Source organism: Bos indicus, chromosome 5, assembly GCF_029378745.1.
Source record: "Bos indicus isolate NIAB-ARS_2022 breed Sahiwal x Tharparkar chromosome 5, NIAB-ARS_B.indTharparkar_mat_pri_1.0, whole genome shotgun sequence".
In the NCBI taxonomy this organism is placed as follows: domain Eukaryota; kingdom Metazoa; phylum Chordata; class Mammalia; order Artiodactyla; family Bovidae; genus Bos; species Bos indicus.
Genome location: NC_091764.1, coordinates 111,613,354 through 111,631,330, shown reverse-complemented (window position 1 = coordinate 111,631,330; position 17,977 = coordinate 111,613,354). Strand labels below are relative to the sequence as shown.

At 58.4% G+C, this 17,977-nt stretch overlaps 1 protein-coding gene across 1 annotated transcript in view; it reads right to left on the bottom strand.

Annotated features, from left to right (window-relative positions):
- CACNA1I (calcium voltage-gated channel subunit alpha1 I) overlaps positions 1–17,977 on the bottom strand; it is a 114,849-nt gene that overhangs the window by 5,032 nt on the left and 91,840 nt on the right. Inside the window, exons 23-35 of the mRNA XM_070790445.1 lie at positions 16,593–16,682; positions 14,714–14,906; positions 13,982–14,133; positions 12,614–12,723; positions 11,870–12,003; positions 11,042–11,112; positions 7,626–7,704; positions 6,791–6,912; positions 5,893–6,237; positions 5,492–5,638; positions 4,385–4,507; positions 2,301–2,466; positions 578–774 (exon numbers count right to left, since the gene is read on the bottom strand). Coding sequence (XP_070646546.1) covers positions 578–774; positions 2,301–2,466; positions 4,385–4,507; positions 5,492–5,638; positions 5,893–6,237; positions 6,791–6,912; positions 7,626–7,704; positions 11,042–11,112; positions 11,870–12,003; positions 12,614–12,723; positions 13,982–14,133; positions 14,714–14,906; positions 16,593–16,682 — 1,929 coding nt within the window. The remainder of the gene's footprint in view (positions 1–577; positions 775–2,300; positions 2,467–4,384; positions 4,508–5,491; positions 5,639–5,892; positions 6,238–6,790; positions 6,913–7,625; positions 7,705–11,041; positions 11,113–11,869; positions 12,004–12,613; positions 12,724–13,981; positions 14,134–14,713; positions 14,907–16,592; positions 16,683–17,977) is intronic.

Here is a 17,977-nt window from a genome sequence, read left to right as displayed (position 1 = left end):
TGCAAGAGCCCTGGCCTGACTATGCCTCTCCCTGTGCCTCACTGTGCCTCTCCCTGAGACCTGGTCCCCTCCCCCTGCCCCCGCTGCCCCCCATCCACACCCCCAGACCAGGGATGTCAGGTCTGCAGACCCTTCTGCTCTGTGCCCTGAGGGGTGCCCAGGTGGTAGCCCTGGCCAATTCAATACAGGCGGCCTCACAGACCGAGACCTCCATTCCTAGCAATCACATGCCAACCCCCTCACCCCACCCCCAAACCCTGCAATGACTCCTAACACCCCCTCCTCCCTGTCCCCTCAAGCTAGAGCCCAGGTCTTCCTCCAGGGCCCCCAACCTGGGCACTCCCCACACTCTGCTGTCCCCAGATGCCCTAGGACCCAGCCCTGTCCACTTCATCAGCCTCTAGTGTCACCTCCTCCCTCCAGGCTCCCACTATGCCCCTCTTTCCCAAGTGTCCCTGGCACCGCCCTGCCTGGTGCCTTTGGTTGGGCCCGTTCCCTCCTCCCTCACCTTGGATTTCAAGATGCCCCCTCACATGTCCCCTGACAGGAGAGCTCTCAGAGCCCGGAGGGACCGTACCTGTCGAAGGAGGGTGCAGTTGACGCTCGGCGACCTCAGGGAGGCCCAGGAGCCCTGCAGGGCGATCTTGGGGAGGGTCCGGGATCCGGCACCCTTCTCCTGCCCTTCCTGGCTGGCGGCCACGGCAGGGTGGAAGAACTCGGCCGGCATGGGCAGGAGTGGGCTGGAGGCATCCGGGGAGAAGGGGCTCGGGGGCGCTGCTGGGGAGGGAGGAGAGGGACAGGGGAACAGGCTCAGGCTGGCAGGCCCCTGAGGGTCGGCTGGCAGGAAGGGCCCCCTGACAAACTGGCTGTGACTCCATGGGCAAGCCTCCCTCTCTGAGCCTCAGAGTCCATCGTGAGAGCAAGAAACACTGAGCCTGACTTGTGAGCCCTGGGAGGACGGGCACTGGGCGATGGCAGTTTCTGGAGCCAAGCAGACCCAGGCTCAAGGCCCCCTAGGTTCCTTCCTCTTTAAATGGGGACCAGCTGCCCACCTAGAGGAGTGGAGACATGGCTGTAAGAGCAAGAGGCAGCTATGGAGCTCAAGCCCCATGAACAGCAGCGCTCACTAAGACACTCACTCCACAGTGCTGACACCCTCGGGGCATGGCCAGGCCTGGGGCCCCCCACCCAAGGACAGCACACAGGTGGGCACCACGCTGGACAGCAGAGCAGACAGAGTGCTGGGGATGGAGGGGGCAAAGAGAAGGTGAGGTGGAGATGAGGGCAGTTCTGCAGGTGGGGGGAAGCAACTTCTGCCCATGGTCCCCTCAGTGGCTTCCAGGATGAGGATGGAAGCTCGAATGTCCCCAGGTAAGGGGGATTCCTCATCTTTGGCATCTTATTTAAGGAAAAATGCTAATGAAAGGTTAGGTAAAGAAGATGGGACTTCGTCTGATCAGAATGGCTCTTTGGTCCTGTGCCCTAACTTTTGATTCAGGAGGTCTGGGGTCTTGGCACCTCAGCCATCATATCCAGGCCAGAGGCCGTCAGCTTTAGGAAAGTCCTCGGAAGAGTCACTCCACCTTTAGCTCCTGGAAGGTGCTCAAGGCCAAGGCCCCTCCCAGAAGAGTACATGGGGTGGGCTCAGGATCTCAGGGCCGCTCTTCCAACGAGTTCATCTTTCTGCCCCCCTTCCCCAGCCGGGACTATGAAGCCAGATTCCATCACCTTCCAGAGAGACTGGAGGTGAAGGTGAACCTGTGATGGACCAGTCAATTGAGTCCTCTGTCCTCAAGCCCAGAGCCCAGCCACAAGCCCAAAGTGCAAACAGAGGACGCTGAGGGTAGGGCTTTGTATGAAAGAGCTATTGAGGACCACAGGCATCTGCTGTTCAGCATCACCTTGTATGACGATCTTGTGGGATAAACACCTCTCAAATTCAGCTCTAGAAAAACGCTTCAATAATTAGGCAGCTTGCCTTCTGCTTGATGAGAGCTGTGTGTGCCAACCTGTTTCCTTTTTCACCACAGCTCCCAGGACACTCAGCATGAATCATCCATTAGCCCAGATTTTCGGTATAATTATGACCTCATCTCTCTGTATTATTTGGCTCCTGGTCTTTTGTCATTGTTCTATCAGGCCTGAGATTCCTATCTTTTATTGTCAATTAACCATCTGGTTCTTTCTGGACTCGATGTAATAGTCTAGGCAAAATTACTCAGGAAAAATCTCAGCCAGTTCCCTCTGAAGCCAACACCCAAGATCAGGGCCATGGGAGCTGGCAGGGCTCCCACCCTCACCTTGGCTGCTCTCGTGTTTCAGCCAGGACTGGACGGGGTTGAATGGGATGGCCTCCATCTCGCACAGGAAGTTCTCCGGACCCGATGAGACGGCCGTGTTGGGTAAGGGGAAGAAGCATTCGCCCAGGTCCCCTACCTGCATGGGCTCAGGCGGGTCAGGCTCGCCCTACAGGAAAAGGGAGGTGGAAGGGGCAGGATGGTGGAGGGGGGAACAGCCCACCATAGCTGCCTTCATGCCCCTGCTCTACACCCCTTTGCTTCGCTGCTCTCACTGCCTGGGACGGCCTTCTCCTCCCCTCCTTCACCTGGCCAGCGATCATCATCTTCCAAAACCTCCTGGAGGTAAAAGGACCCCACCTCCAGGAAGCCCTCTCTGATGTCCCAGGCAGGTAGCAATTCCCCCACTCACTCCCCTTGTGACCCTGAGACTCTTGAGGCTCTTCTTTGTCTCTGTAGCCAAGTGGTACAGACCCTGGCCAGCAGAAAGGCCAAGCCTAGGCTGGTGAAGGCACCAGAAGACAGACCAAGCAGCTTCAAAGCCTCCTTGTGAGCGTGACCCTGGGCAGGTCCCTTCCTGTGGCTGAGCCTCAGTTTCCACATCCATAAATGAGAGAGGAACCACTCCTTCTGGCAACCAGCTCTCCTTCCTGGCACTCCCTGAGCCCTGCCCTTCTTCAACCCTGCAGCCCAAGGTTACCTCTGAACAGTATGTGTCTCAAAAGCTGCCTCTATGCCCCCTCCAAGATAGTTGAGCCCCCTATGAACTATTATTTGAGTCCTAATAAAACAGCACCCACCAACACCACCAGACCCTAGAAACTGCACCCTAACATCCTGTGTGGGAAAATAGTGCAGGGGTACAGGAGATGCAGGAAGGGGCTGGCGGCAGCGGGGGACAGGGGCTGTCAGCTGTCAGAGGGGGACAGAAGGGGCCGGCAAGATCCACTCCCCCCATCCCCGCCTTCCTGGAGCTGATGGAGGACAGCCCTGGGGGCGGTGGTGCCAAATCCAGGCTGCGCCAGGGGTCAGGGGGAAAGAGACTCTCTTAGGGGAGGCCCACTGCATACCCACCTTGGGCCGGGGGCTCTCGCACCTCCCCCAGCCTGGGCAAGCACGACTAGAATGCTTCGGAGCAATTAAGCCCCCTGATGCAACTACTGGGACCACGCACAACGAGAGAGTCCGTGTGCCGCAACAAAAGACCACACACGATGCAGTGAAGACCCTGAATGCCACAACTCAGACCCAAATGTCCCACTCCTTGCGACCCCATGGACTGGAGCCCACCAGGCTCCTCCGTCCGTGGAATTCTCCAAGCAAGAATACTGGGGTGGGTTGCCATTTCCTTCTCCAGGGGATCGTCCCAACCCGGGGATTGAACCTGGGTCTCCCGCATTGCAGGCAGACTCTTTACCATCTGAGTCACCAGGGAATCCAAATAAAGAAATAAATACTTTAAAAAAGAAAAAAAAGAACGACTCTGCCTCCAGGTCACAAGCCCTGTGGCAGACCTCCCCTCCCTGAGTCTGCAGGATCAACAGAGCAGCCCTTCCAGCCCTCCTGGCCTCCCCTAGACTGACCACCTCGAGGGCAGAGGTTGGGGACTGTGCCCAGCTATGCGACAGGACAAGCCACCTCACCTCTCAGAGCCCTCATGCCCTGGCCTGTGGAATGGAGTCACATTACCCCCAACGCACAGAGCTGGGGGGCGGGCACACTGAGTGCAGACAAAGGGCACGCAGTAGGTGCCTGCACCTGTTGAGACTCTCCAGCCTCCCCCGGTGCCCCCGTAAAGTGTGCCCACCAGGGACAACTCCCAGTGGAGCAAAAACATCCAAAGCTACAGTGAGTGGCCAGGGCCACTTGGATGCTGTGACTGGAGCTCTGGCTTGTTGCTGTGTGACTTCAGGTAAATCACTCCACCTCTCTGTCCCCAGCCCTCATCTGACCAACAGGAGATGAGGGCCCAGCATGCAGCAGGTGCCACTTAAATGGTGCGCCAGGAAGGGGCAGTGTCCCAGCATGGCAGGCAGAGGCCAGGCTGCAAGTTCAGATCCGCCTGCCCAGGAGCCCACTGTGCTCACCTTGCTGTCCCTGGGGCCGACAGGGCAGGCTGCAGGGTCCTCCAGACTCAGGTCATCGCCAAGCAGGATGGACGAGGACCTGTCTGAGTTCAGGGAGAAGGCCTCCGTCTCGGCCAGCTGCACCTGCAGGGAGAGCGGGCCACCTCGTGTCACCTCTGGGGCTGCGGTGGGGCAGGGGTCCTCCAGAGAGACACAGGGCAGTGGTCAGAGAGGGCAAGAGATCTGAGCACAGATGGCACGTCCATCCTGTGCAGGGACCTAGCCTGGGCTGGGAATGGGAGACGACCCGAGGATGTCACAGACGGCAGAGTGCTGGGCCTAAGCTGGGCCAGCGGGCAGGTGAGCTGCTGAGGGCTGTGAACCAAAGCTGGTCCAAGCAGACCAAGTGCCCTTCAAGGCTGCTGGGAATGACTCACCTGTGGCTCTGTGCAGGCTGCCCTCATGGGCTGGGGGTGCTTGTGAGCCCCTAGGGCCTTGGGGAGTCTGAAGTCACCTCAGGCTAAAGGGGATCCCTGGGGGCTGGCCACTCCTAGGGAGGTGCTCAGGGCCCCACGTGGCTGGGGAGAGGGGACAGGGCCCGCCTGAGCCTGCTCAAGACAGGCCCAAGGCCACGGATGCCCTGCGGTGCCCATCAGGGAAACCCCACCTGGGGAGGGTGGGGCTGAGCCCTGGAACCAGGACAGGGGCCCTGGGAAGAGGCTCTGGGGTGCTCAGGCCTTGAGCTCTGGAACGATGGTCCTGGGTGACCCCTTGACGTCACAGAAAAGGCACACTGCACCAGAGGTGACGCCTGGGCTTCCTGCTGGCACCCGCAGCACACCACCACAGTGGGCAGCCACCCTTTCTGAGCACCTGCTGTGTACAGGCCCAGAGCGGGGCCTCGCAGCTCCTGAGGCCACAGCACAGGCCTGGACCGAGCAGAGGATCAGGCCAGGCTGGGCTCAGGGAGGAGGCCTGTCCACCACAGCCCCATGGGACCAGCCTTGATCAAGTAGGCCCTGGTGGGCTTCCACCCAGAGCAGCTCGCCCCTCAGGCTGGCCCTCCACCAGGACTGGAGCCACGCCCCAACCCCGAGGCCCCAGCTCCCCTGGGGGCACTGTCATTACCTCCTGCTTATCGTGGTGACACTTCTCGCAGCCGGCCGGCGAGGAGTAGTGGTGGAAGATGGACCCGGACAGGTTGTCGATGATGGTCAGCTCCCCCTCCAAGGAGTCCTTGATGATTAAAGAGACGCTGTCCAGCCACAGGTTCTCCTAGGCGGACGGGGACGGGGTGGGGACAGGTGGGATTATCGGCCAGCTCGGGATGGCCGGGTGGGCGGGCACGGTCTGCCTTCCTGGTTCTCCGCCCGTGGCCTGGGCCCGACCCCACATCACAGGGTCGCCCCTGAAACGGAGCTGAGCAAGCGGGGCCCGGAATGACCGAGCTCTCTGCCCGAGCCCCCCCGCCAGCCCAGCTGTCCTCCCAGCCCTCAGCAACCCCGCTGCCCTCTCCGGGCCCCGCCCACCTGGGCTGGCGAGTAGCAGCTTCGGCGCAGGCGGCCCTCGGGATCACCCTCGCCGGCCGCCCCTCCTGGCCCGTGGGCAGGTGCGGGCGCCCCCGGGGCACTGGCCGGTGGCCGCGGGCTGGGGCCCAGGCCGTGGGCCAGCTCCAGCTCCAGCTCGGCGTCCATCTCGGCGTCCTCCTGGGCCTCCTTGTTGCTGTCGTCCAGGTGCTTCATGAGCACGGCCACCACCACATTGATGAGCACGAACTGGGCCGTGAGCACGAAGCTGACGAAGTACAGCGGTGACACGAACTGCAGGCTGCTCAGGCAGCTGCGCTCGTCGTGCGTGCAGTCCCGCAGCGTGTCCTGCACCGACGGGGGAGAGAGGGATGCAGCAGGGAGCTAGCCACGAGGCCCGGGGGTCTGGGACACAGGCCGCATCTCTGTCCTCATGAGGCCCCTCTCCACCCAGCCCAGGCTGAACTGCAGGCCAGAGCCAGGGAACCCGTGTTGGGTGATGGACAGTGAAGCCCAAGCCAAGGGACAGTCTGTTCGGGGCAGGGTGTCTCAGGCCTCCCCACCCTGCCGGGACCCTCCCTCCACTACCAGACCTGTTCCATAGCCCACCCCCTAGGCTGGCTTCAGCGTCAGAGCAGTGGTGCCTGGAGTCCCTGGGCTCGGGCCCCCAGCACCCCCTCTGGCCCCAAGCAGAGTCCTGTCCCCTAGATACTGAGCCCTGATCCCAGCACAGCATTCAGGGCGGACAGAAAACCCGCTCTGGCCTCATGTCCACCTTGCTGTGCCCCAGGGCCGTGGGTGGACCCCCGCGTCTCTGTGCCCTGCACACCCTCCATGTGCGACGGGCCACTGGGCAGGCAGAATCCAGCCTGACTCTCCCTCCCCTGCCCACCACGTGTACCTTCATGATCCCATTCCAGTTGTCACCAGTGGAGACCTGGAAGAGCGTGAGGAAGGCCATGCCGAAGTTCTCGAAGGTGGCGTGCCGGCTCATGCCCTCACAAGGGTTCTCGTCGTTGCAGACTGGAAGGAGAGTGGGGTCAGCCTGGCCCGCTGCAGAGTCCCCTGCAGGGCCTGCCCTGCGCTGCTGCCTCTCAGCCTTATCTCAGATAACCTCAGAGGCGTGTGCGGCCTGTGCACGCCCACAGATGGAGAGACTAAGGCTCAGAGAGGTGGCATGCTGGTGGAGACTCAAGCTCAGGTGAGCCTGGCTCCTTGCTCCACCCAGTATCAATTTCTGAGGGAGAAGTTGGGCTAAGGTAGGTAAGGGCTCATGCCCAGAGGAGCCCAGCTTGCTGGAGCTGGCCCTGTGCAAGGCTGCCTGGATGTGGGCTGTGTTGCCCTCAGTCTGGGCCCTGTCCACTCTGCCTACTGGGGTGGCAGTGACTGGGGATAGGCACTGGCAGGTGGCACTGGAAGGGGCATCCCTGATAGGTCAGACAGCTAGGGGGGCTCCAAGTGGGGGGTCCACTGCACAGGTATGGGAGTGCCCATGGACCCAGGCGAGCATCTCTCCAAAGCCTCTATTCACGCTGGGAGCGGGGTATGGATGGCGGAGGGTCACCCATCCAGCCCCCAAAGGCTCGCTGTGGGAACATTTCCCCATCACAGAGACCATGGCATGACAGTCTGTTTGGGGGAGGGTGTCTCAGGCCTCCCCACCCTGCCGGGACCCTCCCTCCACTACCAGACCTGTTCCATAGCCCACCCCCCAGGCCGGCTTCAGCATCACGCACCCAGCTTCCCGAAGAGCTCCACTCCCAGGGCGGCGTAGATGAAGAAGAGCAGCATGAAGAGGAGGCCCAGGTTGCCCACCTGTGGGGACAGCGGGTGGGGCTGGGCAGGGTCCGGGGAGGGGGCACGGCAGGCTCCAGGCAAAGGGCCAGCCTGAAGGTCAGGGCAGGCTCTGTGTCTGTGTCGGCCACCCCTGCCCCACCTCCTGGAGGGCCGGCTGGGTCCAGCACAGGGCACAAGACACGTGTGAAGCCCTTACTGGTGGTCCCTGTGGCTCAGTGGTAAAGAATCCGCCTGCAGTGCAGGAGCCACAGGAGATGTGGGTTCGATTTCTGAGTCAGGAAGTTCCCCTGGTTAGGAAAAGGCAGCCCACTCCAGTACTCTTGCCTGGAGAATCCCACGGATAAAGGAGCCTGGTGAGTTATAGTCCATGAGGTTGCAAAGAGTCAGACAGGACCGAAGTGACTGAGCATGACGCCCTTCCTATGAGCAGTCCGATTTCAAGCATTCCTTAGTCATGGCTGCACACAATGATCTATGGACTCTCTTTTACCCCCATTCTTCAAGTGATTAAACAGATGTCCTGAGAGGTGAAGTCCTTGCCCAGGACCACGTCGCTAGTAGTGGTAGGACTGGGGTCAAGCCTAGCAGGCTGGCCCCAGGGTCTCTGCACATAGCTTCTACACCTGTGTGTGGTCAGTACCATCCCACAGATGAATGTAGAGAGGGAGAAAAGGAAGTTACATCAATAATGCTACCTCCTTCATGAAGCCTGCCTGAATTCCTTCAGACAGACAGGGATTCAGTCTTACAGCGTGAGTGTAACTGGTGTATCCCTGTCACTGTCTCTGCCAGTCTGGGAAGTCCTGGAGAGCAGGGGCATGGCTGGAGTAATTCAGATCTGCTTCCTTGGGTCAGCACGAGCCCTGGCCCCAGAAAGGCGTGAATATAGGAATCATGCAAGACTGGGTCCCCCAGAAGCCTCCTGCAGACCCAGCCACCCTCCTGCAGACCCAGCCACCCCCCTCCCACAGCTCCGGTGGGAGAAAAATATCGCAGATTTCAAACCTATTTCAAGTCTATCTGTAGGCCAGAGACCACCTTTAACTCATGTTATGGGTAAGATAAGGCTCCAACATGTTCTTGCCCTAGAAAGGAAGTGTCTCTGAGAACCCTCAGAAGACCTGCATGAATGGAATCTGAGGATGTTCGTGTTAATTGCTGAAAAGTAAACCGTGTTAATCACGGGCTCCTAATGTTTCTCTACTCCAGACAAGGGTTTCCTTCTGAGCTGCGCCACAATCACACCAACAGAGTCTAATTAAATGATGCTTTTTTATTAAAGAGACAAGCTCTCACTGAGCACCTCTGAGGCCAGGTGTGAGGCCCCAGCTGCTGGGGTCCAGCCCTGTGGACCCCTCCCAGACTGATCACCCAACTCCAGACTCCAGCCACACAGAGAACAGACCCCATTTGCATATTCTGTTTTGTCTGCCAGGAAGACCTTCTCTCTGCCTTTGCCTAGAAAATGCCTACTCCCCACCCCTCAATACCTGGATCATGGGTCACCTCCTCTGAGAAACCTTCCCTCAGGCCTCCTCTCTGGGTGCCTGAGACAAAGCCTGGAAGGAAAGGGCTGAGGTTTCGTTTTCCTGTCACTTTACAAAGAACCAAGGAAATGTCCAGAATCAGCTAATAGATTTTGAGGGGTAAGCCCTCACCCCAATACCACATGGTTCTAGGCACACATATCTCTTAAAGTAGTTGTAATTACTATCCCATGTCTCCTACCTGAAGCTGGGACTTCCTAGGCATCTCCATGTGCCCCATACCAACGTAGGGTTAGGATGCCCAGGGGTCAGAACAAGGGGAAAGGGAGAAGGGAAAGGGCCAGGAGGCCAGGCAGGCGGGGGGCACACACTTGCCACCCCCATTCCTGTCCTTAGCAGACTCTTCCACGGTGCTGCTTATGATCCAGTGCTTTACAAGCTTTAACTATTTTAAACCTCACAACAACCCTTTGAGATAGGAACTACTGCTACCACCACCCCTCGCCCCAATTTCACAGGCAAGAAAAATAAAGGCACCTCGTCCCCAGGCTCTCACAGGGCACTAGGCTTTGACCATAGGTTCCCTGGTGGCTCAGATGGTAAAGAATCTGCCTGCAACACAGAAGACCTGAATTTGATCCCTCGGTTGGGAAGATCCCCTGGAGAAGGGAATGACTACCCACTCCAGTATTCTTGCCTGGAGAATTCCATGGACACAGGAGCCTGGTGGGTTACAATCCATGGGGTTGCAAAGAGTCGGACACGACTGAGTGACTAACATTTTGACTTTCAGGGAGGCTTGAGTCTGGTCTCCAACCCATTTACTATCTGCCCAGAACTCACCCCCATCTCCCATGTGACAAATCCCTCCAAAGGAATTTCATGTTAGGAAAGACCACAGCTCTCTGAATGAAAGCCCTTGCTTTCCATCCAGACCGGCTGTCTGCTGTGTCGCTTGCCCTTTGCAACGAGGCTGCCAGGAAGCTCACACCAAACTTGAGAATGGAACTCAACGTCCTCAGCCCAAGTACCTGAGAGAATTTGCTTTCACTTTCCCTGGGCTGTTTATCTTTCATCCTCATCTTCAGCATGCTGTATCTGTGCCTTTTACCTTAAGACAGCTGAAGTTCCTTAAGACTAGATGAGTCATAGTGAATAAATGAATGTATATGAGGCTCACCTCAGAGTGAGGTGAGGCTGCACTGAGGGGAGGGAGAAAAGGAGCCATCGGTAGCTGGGACAGCAGGGGAGGAGGAGCCTGGGACTGCAGAGCTCCCAGGAGGACCGAAGATGCACCCCTGTGGCTCTGACCCCATCTCCCTTCCCCTCACCAATGGTGGGGGGCGCTTTCCTAACTTCCCAGGGTCCCCACCCCCAGGTCAGTGTCTCATGCTATCCCCTCCTAGAATGTCATACCTGTCACCTCTCTATCCACATCACCACCTCTTACCAAGCCACCGACAAGGTCAAGCCGCCCTATAAGGTCATGCTCGAAGTGCCTTATGCCTTCTCTGATTCCCCATGTGCGGGCCTCTCCCCACACTGCCCTGAGGCCTCTGTCGTTCCCCTAGACTCCTGAGGGCAGAACCTGGGTCCTCAGCGTCCAGCCCAAGGGCGCTGGTACAGAGCAGGCAGGCGGGGGAGGGGTGGGGAGAGGGACCAAGGGCTCAGCCAAGAAGGGAAGGAAGAAGTAGATGGGAACCCGCCCATCTCTCACGCCCTGAGCTCACAATTGCTTCTCTGGAGGCAGGACTCTGCCTCAGCTCCGGTTTGGGCAGATCTGGAGAGAAGGGAAGTCACAGCCCACGCCCCCCGGGGGCCCAGCGTGACACTGATGACGGCCAGGTTCGGGGAGGGGCGGCTCTTACCTGGGGCAGAGCTTGCACCACGGTGTCCAGCAGGGCCCTCATTCCCGTGGCCATCTTCAGGAGCTTCAGCACTGTGGGCAACACCCAACCCGGCCCACTCAGCCCAGACCAGCAGGGACAGGCCTGTGTGTGTGTGTGCATGTGAATGCGGTAGAGCGAGAAAGTGGAGGAGCGTGAACGAGACGCCACACTACAATCCCCTGGGTGCAGATGAATGGGGGTGGTGCACAAAAACACGTCCCCCCTGGGGTGGGTGTCTGTGTAAAAAAGCCCAAGAGAAGGAGGACAGGCACAAGGGAGCAGACGGATATCAAGTGTGCGCGTGGGCACGTAATTCACCATGATGAGGACACAGTGAGCAGCGCGTGAGGGCCCCTGGGTCTCTCCCTTCCTCTCTGGCTGGAGAGGCCCCAGGGTGACTGCTGAGTTTCTCCACCGGATCCCTCACCACCTCGGAATCTGGGGGCAACGGGCGGGGCAGGTAGAAGGGTGAGGCCAGAGGCAGGAGGTTTTTTGAAACAAGGATGAGGACAGCCTTGGGGCGAAAGGGAGACTTCTGGGAGAACAAAGAGGGTTTCAAGGACAAGGTGTCCCAGCCAGAGCTGGAGAAAGGCTGGTGAGGACCCAGTGTCTTCTTGGCTGCCCTGGGGTCCTTTCAACCCCACCTGAGACTGGACCACACTGGGCAGGGTGTTATATGGAGGGGGCATGCCAGGGCGCAGTACAGAGCTGTCAGGACGAGGGCAAGTGTGGGCACACAGCATGGGGGCGTCAAGTGTGTGTCAAGGACGGGCTCCTATTCCCCATCCTGCCCCGCCCAACCCTCACCCCGGGCGATGCGCAGGACCCGCATGATTCGGATGATGGTGGGGTTGATGGGCAGCGCCGCGTTGATCTCAATCTCCTCCAGCGTGATGCCCATGACCGACAGCAGCACGATGGCCAGGTCCAGTTGGTTCCACCTGTGCGGCCGAGCAGAGGAGAGCGGGAGTGAGATGCAGGGTGAGAAGCACTTGAGTTTAGACACACTCCAGCTGGGAGGAGTTTCCCAGCCCTCCACCCTCCTGCCATGGCCCTCGGGGATCCCTAATAGCCCCTCCAGATCCCAGTGGTTCCAGCTCCCTCGCTGCCCCCCAACCCCAACCCCACCACAGCCTCTATCCCTCAAGCAAGAGGCTGACCAGGCTAAAAGAACATCTGAGGAGGAATGGGTTCTGACTCCTAGGTCTGAATCTTGAGCCAGCTGCTCCCTCTGTGTGGCCTTGGGCTAGTCCATCAACCTCTCTGAGCTCCACTTGTTCCCTCTGAAAAGAAGGACTCGCATGAGGTATGCCCTGCTCTACCTGTGGGGTATGGAGGACCATGAGAGGGGTTTGGCAGAATGCCCGGCACCCATCAGGGCTGAAGGCAGCACCTGGGGTCAATGACCATCAGTCCTCGGACTCACTGGTTCCCCTCCTCCAGCTGCTCCAAGCTTCCCCTGGGGTCAGGATAGCTTCCCTGGGGGTCAGGACTGCTTCTCTCTCCTGCAGTGCACTCTCCGCTGCCTCAGCCCAGCCCAGTTTTGCTCACCGGTCCTTGAAGAAGCGTCTCAGACCAAATGCCACCAGCTTCAGCACAGCCTCCAGCACAAAGACAGTGGTGAACATGTAGTTGCAGTACTTGAGGGCTGTCTCCAGAGACTGCAGGAGCAACAAAAAGAAGCATGACCCAGGCCCCATGACCTGTCTGCCACCTTTACTCCAGTCAGAAGAATCTCTGCCTTGTAAGGGGAGAATTTACTCCATTCACACTTAATGCAGTGATTTACATATCTGCTTTTACTCTTCCCACCTTACTTAATGTGCACTATTTATTTTAGATTGCGGTTTCCTTTTCCTTATTTCTGCTGGTCTGGTCCAATCGCCACTCAGTGGAGGCAGTATGGGGTAATGGTTAAGGTAGTGGTTAAGAACCAGGCCGCGTATTAATCGATGTGAATTCAGACTCAGCACTTATTCCTTGTTTGAAGCCTTGGCAAGTCACTTGACCTCTCCAGGACTTAGTTTTCCAGTCTATGAATTGGATGATAATAGCACCCACCTCAGAATTAAACGAGGTAATAGTCCAAGACCAGACAGAATAAATACTTGGTTAATATGAACTTATTCTTATTCCATTTCTTCATGTTAATTTAGAAGTTCTACCATTACGGCCGCATCCCATCAATGGCTGCCTGCACTCATTGTATTTCACTCCTACCGTTTAAAATAACGTACCAATTCCTCATCTGGAGGCTCTGCTCTCCCCTCTTCCCCCACTCCAGTAAGTCTTCCCAGAGACTCGCCCCTACATAACACACCCCTCGTGTCCCTCATGAACACTGCCTGCAACCAGCTGGGGACTGGTCACCTCTCCTACCCCAGTGTTTGCCCTCAGAGGCCCTGCCCCTCTGCCAGGCTCCAAATGCCCAGGAGCAGTGGAGCCAGGTGGCAAACCACAGTTTCAGTCCCACCTCCACTCACTGGCTGAATGACTAGGGCAGCGTGTTTTATGTCTCTGAGCCTCGGTTTCTTTACAAAATCTGGAGAAAGCCCACCACACACACACACTAAGGTTGCTGCGAGGATTGGAGAGTTAATATCTGTAGTGTGTCCTGCAAAGAGTCTCAGTGAACACACCACGGCCACTGTCACCCACGTTCAAGGCTGGGCCTGAATGTCACCCCCACCCCACTCCTACCCCGTTCCACCCCATCCCACCCCACTCACCAGGATCTTGCCCTGGAAAGGGGTGACTTCTCCCTCTCACTCATCCATCCTACCAGGCCCTGAGCTTCTTAAGCATAGGACCCCGTGCAGGACCTGCTCAGACCCTGGCCCGCCCATCCCTGGGGTGCGGGCCCACTGAGGACCCAACCCTACCACACGACCTCGGGCCAGGGGCCAGGCCGGGGCTCACCGTGGGCTGGTTGTAGTGCTCCAGGGACATGGTGACCACGTTGAGGCAGATGATGAAGGTGATGAAGATGTCCAGGTAGTGGCTGGTGCACATGGAGTGGATGAGCAGCCTCGTGGGACAGTAGGTAGCGTAGTAGGGCAGCCGCTGGGCCTCTGCAGGGGTGCGGGGTGGGTGGTGCAGACCGCAGAGGGTTGGGGCAGAGGTGGGGGCAGAGCACACAGAAGGAGAGGCAGACAGGAGGGGGGAGGCCAGGGGTCTACCCCAGGCCCTGGGAGTCAGCTAGGTCCACCCCACCCAACCAGGGCACCTCGAGGGAAAGGGGTTAGCACATGAGGCAGGATGGCAGAGAGGGACTGTCCTCTTTGTCCTGATTGTCCTCATTCACCCCAAATGTGCCCATTCAGGGGCTCTGGTTCTGCTGGGGGCAGGGTAGGGGTCCCACGGCTCAGGGCTGGGCATCTGGGCTCTGTCTCTGCCCTCTGCCTGGACTGAGCTGCTGGGCCTCGTTTGGACAGGCAGTGGGGTCACCATTAGACTCTGGATGGACACTGATGACAGAGGTCAGGTCAGGCAGATGCTGGGGAAGGGCAAGGCCAGGGGCACAGAGACCTCCGTTCCCTCTGGGTCCAGAGGCCCAGTGGCTGGGGTCAGGCCCGGGGCTCCGCAGAGCAGCGGGCAGAGGAGCCCTGGGGCCAGGGAGCCATCACCCTCCCCCGCAGGTCACCCACTCACTCCGGCGCTTCTTCTCCAGCCGCCGCAGCCGCTTCTCCTCGCGCCGCCGCGCCTCCTCGGCCTCCTGGTGCTGCCGGCACTTGTGGAAGTTCTCTACCACGACGCCCACGAACATGTTGAGCACGAAGAAGCTGACGATGAGCAGGAAGGAGATGAAGTAGAGCAGCATCCAGGGGTTGTGGTTGGGCACGGGCTGCGGGGACCAGACGGGGCTGAGGGAGGCTGGCCAGGCACCATGGGGCCCACTGCCGGGGGTACCCTCCCTCGACGAGCCTCCGTGCAGGGCAGGCACTGGTAACAGCCTCCCGGGCAACTGGGAGATTTGAAGGTGGAGGTAGGAAGTGCCTACCCTGCCTGGCACAAGGAGGGTGCTCAGCAAAGACAGTGCCCCCTTCCCTGCCCTCTGTCTTCTTCCTCTACCCACCATCTATTCATCCACCCACCGACCTATCCATTCATCCACTCATTCATCCATTTACCCATCCATCCATTCATTCATCCATTTACCCACCCATTATCCATTCATCTATTTACCCACCCATCCACTTATTCACCATTTACCCATCCATCCATTCATTCATCCATTTACCCATCCATCACCCACTCATTCATCCATTTACCCATCCATCCACTCATTCATCCATTTACCCATCCATCACCCACTTATTCATCCATTTACCCATCCATCCACTCATTCATCCATTTACCCATCCATCACCCACTTATTCATCCATTTACCCACCAATCCACTCATTCATCCATTTACCCACCAATCCACTTATTCATCCATGTGCTCATCATCCATCTATTCATCCAGCTATTCATTCATTTATTAATTCATCTAGAAACAAACCAGGAAACAAAGCAGCCAGCAGAGGAGTGATCACAGCCCTGATGGTGTGTATGTGTGTGTGTGTGTGTGTGTGCATCTGTGTGTGTCCATGTGTGTGTTAGTGGGGGTGGCAGGCAGGAAGAGTGTACAGACAAAGAAGTGGAAGGTGATGTCACCACATGTTCTCATTCCTCCACATCCCCAACCTCCACTTCTATGTCCACTCCAGAGCCATCCAGGGTGAAGCCAAGAGTCCGAGGGGACCTACAGGCCTAGGGGCATCCCCAGCTCCAATGCCCTCACTGAGTGGGTCCTGGCATGACCTAGAGCATCTCCCTGCTCCTTCTTCTGATGACTTTCATAGCCAGGACACTGCTGACCCTGATCAGCCATGTGTCTTGCCTAAGGCCCCCACCTAGCCCCTGAGGGGACCCCTGCTCTCAGAGGGATCTTGGGGGTGAGGGCTCAGACCCAGCCTCCTTGCTGACCACTTCCACCCTCCCACTTCCAAATCCATCCTCACTCAGCAGCCCCAGGAGGCTCCCACAAGCTCACCTCACTGTTACCCCTTCACTGATGCCCACTGCCCTCTGCTCCAGCCCCAGCTGTGCACCTAGGCCTTCCTGCCCTTCCTGCCCTGCTTACCTCCTCCACCTGCCTCCTGCCACTCTCCTTCCACCTCCTACCCCCGGCCCTGGCCTCATGACTCCCTGAGCCTGTCACTGTCCCACCCAAGCATGCACTTGCTGTCCTCACAGCTGGCCCGGCCCTGGGCCTCCTCTTACTCTCGCTTCTCCATCCACGGGCTCTGCAGCCCTCTGGACAGAGCCAGCTCACAGCGCTCTCCCTGCAGACAGCAGGCTTGCAGAAGCAATCGGAGCATGGACTTACACCAGCTAGAGCACAGCCCTAACGGAAGGGTGCAGGCCAGGACAGGGAGGGGCGGGTACGGCTGACAGTGGGAGACACCAGCTTCAGACCCCGGGGGCCCCAAAGACACCGTGTCCCTCCCCTGCTGCCTGGCAGACCCGGCCCGGCCATGCCCACCTGCTGGTCCACCGCGACGGCGTCCAGTCCATTGTACATAATGTTCACCCAGCCATCCTTGGAGGCCAGCACGAAGAGGGACATGAGGGCCTGGAAACACGGGAGGAAGGGGGCAGGGAGATGGCACGGGCATCTCAAGCTGCATCTGCCCCCTCTGAGGGACAGAGAGGCCTTCCCCGAGTCCAGGGCAGAGCTGTGTCCTTGACCAACAGACCTTTTCTGAGAACACACCGTGTGCCTGCCATGTACCCCGCAGGCACTGCTGCAGGAGAACGAGCACTGGACTTGGAGTCCTGGGCTCCAGTCTCAGCTCTGAAATTAACAGGCAAAAAATTCATGACATCTTTTCTCCTCACCCACAGAATGGCGCTAACCCTTCAGGGCCTGCCTGCCACATTGGCTGGGAGGATCAGCAGAGACTTTAAACTGGAAGGTTCCTGAAAACACGAGGGGCCCTGCCTCCAGTGCCTGAAACAGGAGCTCTCAAGAGAAGCCAGGACCAGTTCAAGTTCTGCCACTCACTGGCTGTGTGTCTTGGGGCAGGTTCCTTCATGTCTCTAGGCCCCAGCTTCTTTGTCTGTAAATGGCAATATTTACCCTCGCTAATGATATTAGAAACAGAGGTGATCCCCAGGGGATAGGCAGCCAAGGCTTCTATATGGACAGCAGGCCAAAGCATCCACGGGAGAGGTCTCCTGCCCTGTACCGGCCCCTCCATCCTATCCATCCAGGCCTCAGACCCTTCCTCTTTGCTTCCCAGAGGGAATGGTGCTGAGGGCTGCCGGGAAAGGGCTCAGGCCCAGGAGCAGGACAGGGGACAAAAAGGGAGCCCTCTCGACCAGGGAGGCACACGAAGCCCTTACAGCTCAAGAGGCAAATGTCCCTGTGAGCCCTTAGATCACAGAGCTCTGAAGTGCAGAGAGCCTGGGGACCTTGGAATCACAGACCTGCTATCACTACTCCCATTTACAGATGAAGACACGGAAGCACAGAGAGGGGCAGAACTGGGTGAGGGCACACAGCTGCTAAGAGGTCCAGGAGGGACCTAAGGCTCCAGGCCATGCTGGAACCTCCCATGTGGTTCTGCGGAGACCTACTCAGGGGTCTAAGGTCATCAGCCTGCCGTTAAGCAGATTTTCCAGAATGGAAAAGGGCTGGGCGGGGGAAGGGGACCAGGAACCAACGTCCACTAAGGCACTTACTAAATGCCAAGCACCTGCCAGACACTCTGTATTCAGGGTCCCTAAGCCTCACAGTACCTGTGAAGGGAGTTCTACCCCTACCCATTCTACAGAAAAGAAAATCAAGGCTTGAAAAGTAGAAGCCCTGGCAGGGGAGGACTGAAGCCTGGTCTGTAGTCCTGTTGGCGCTGAAGAGGGCTGTTG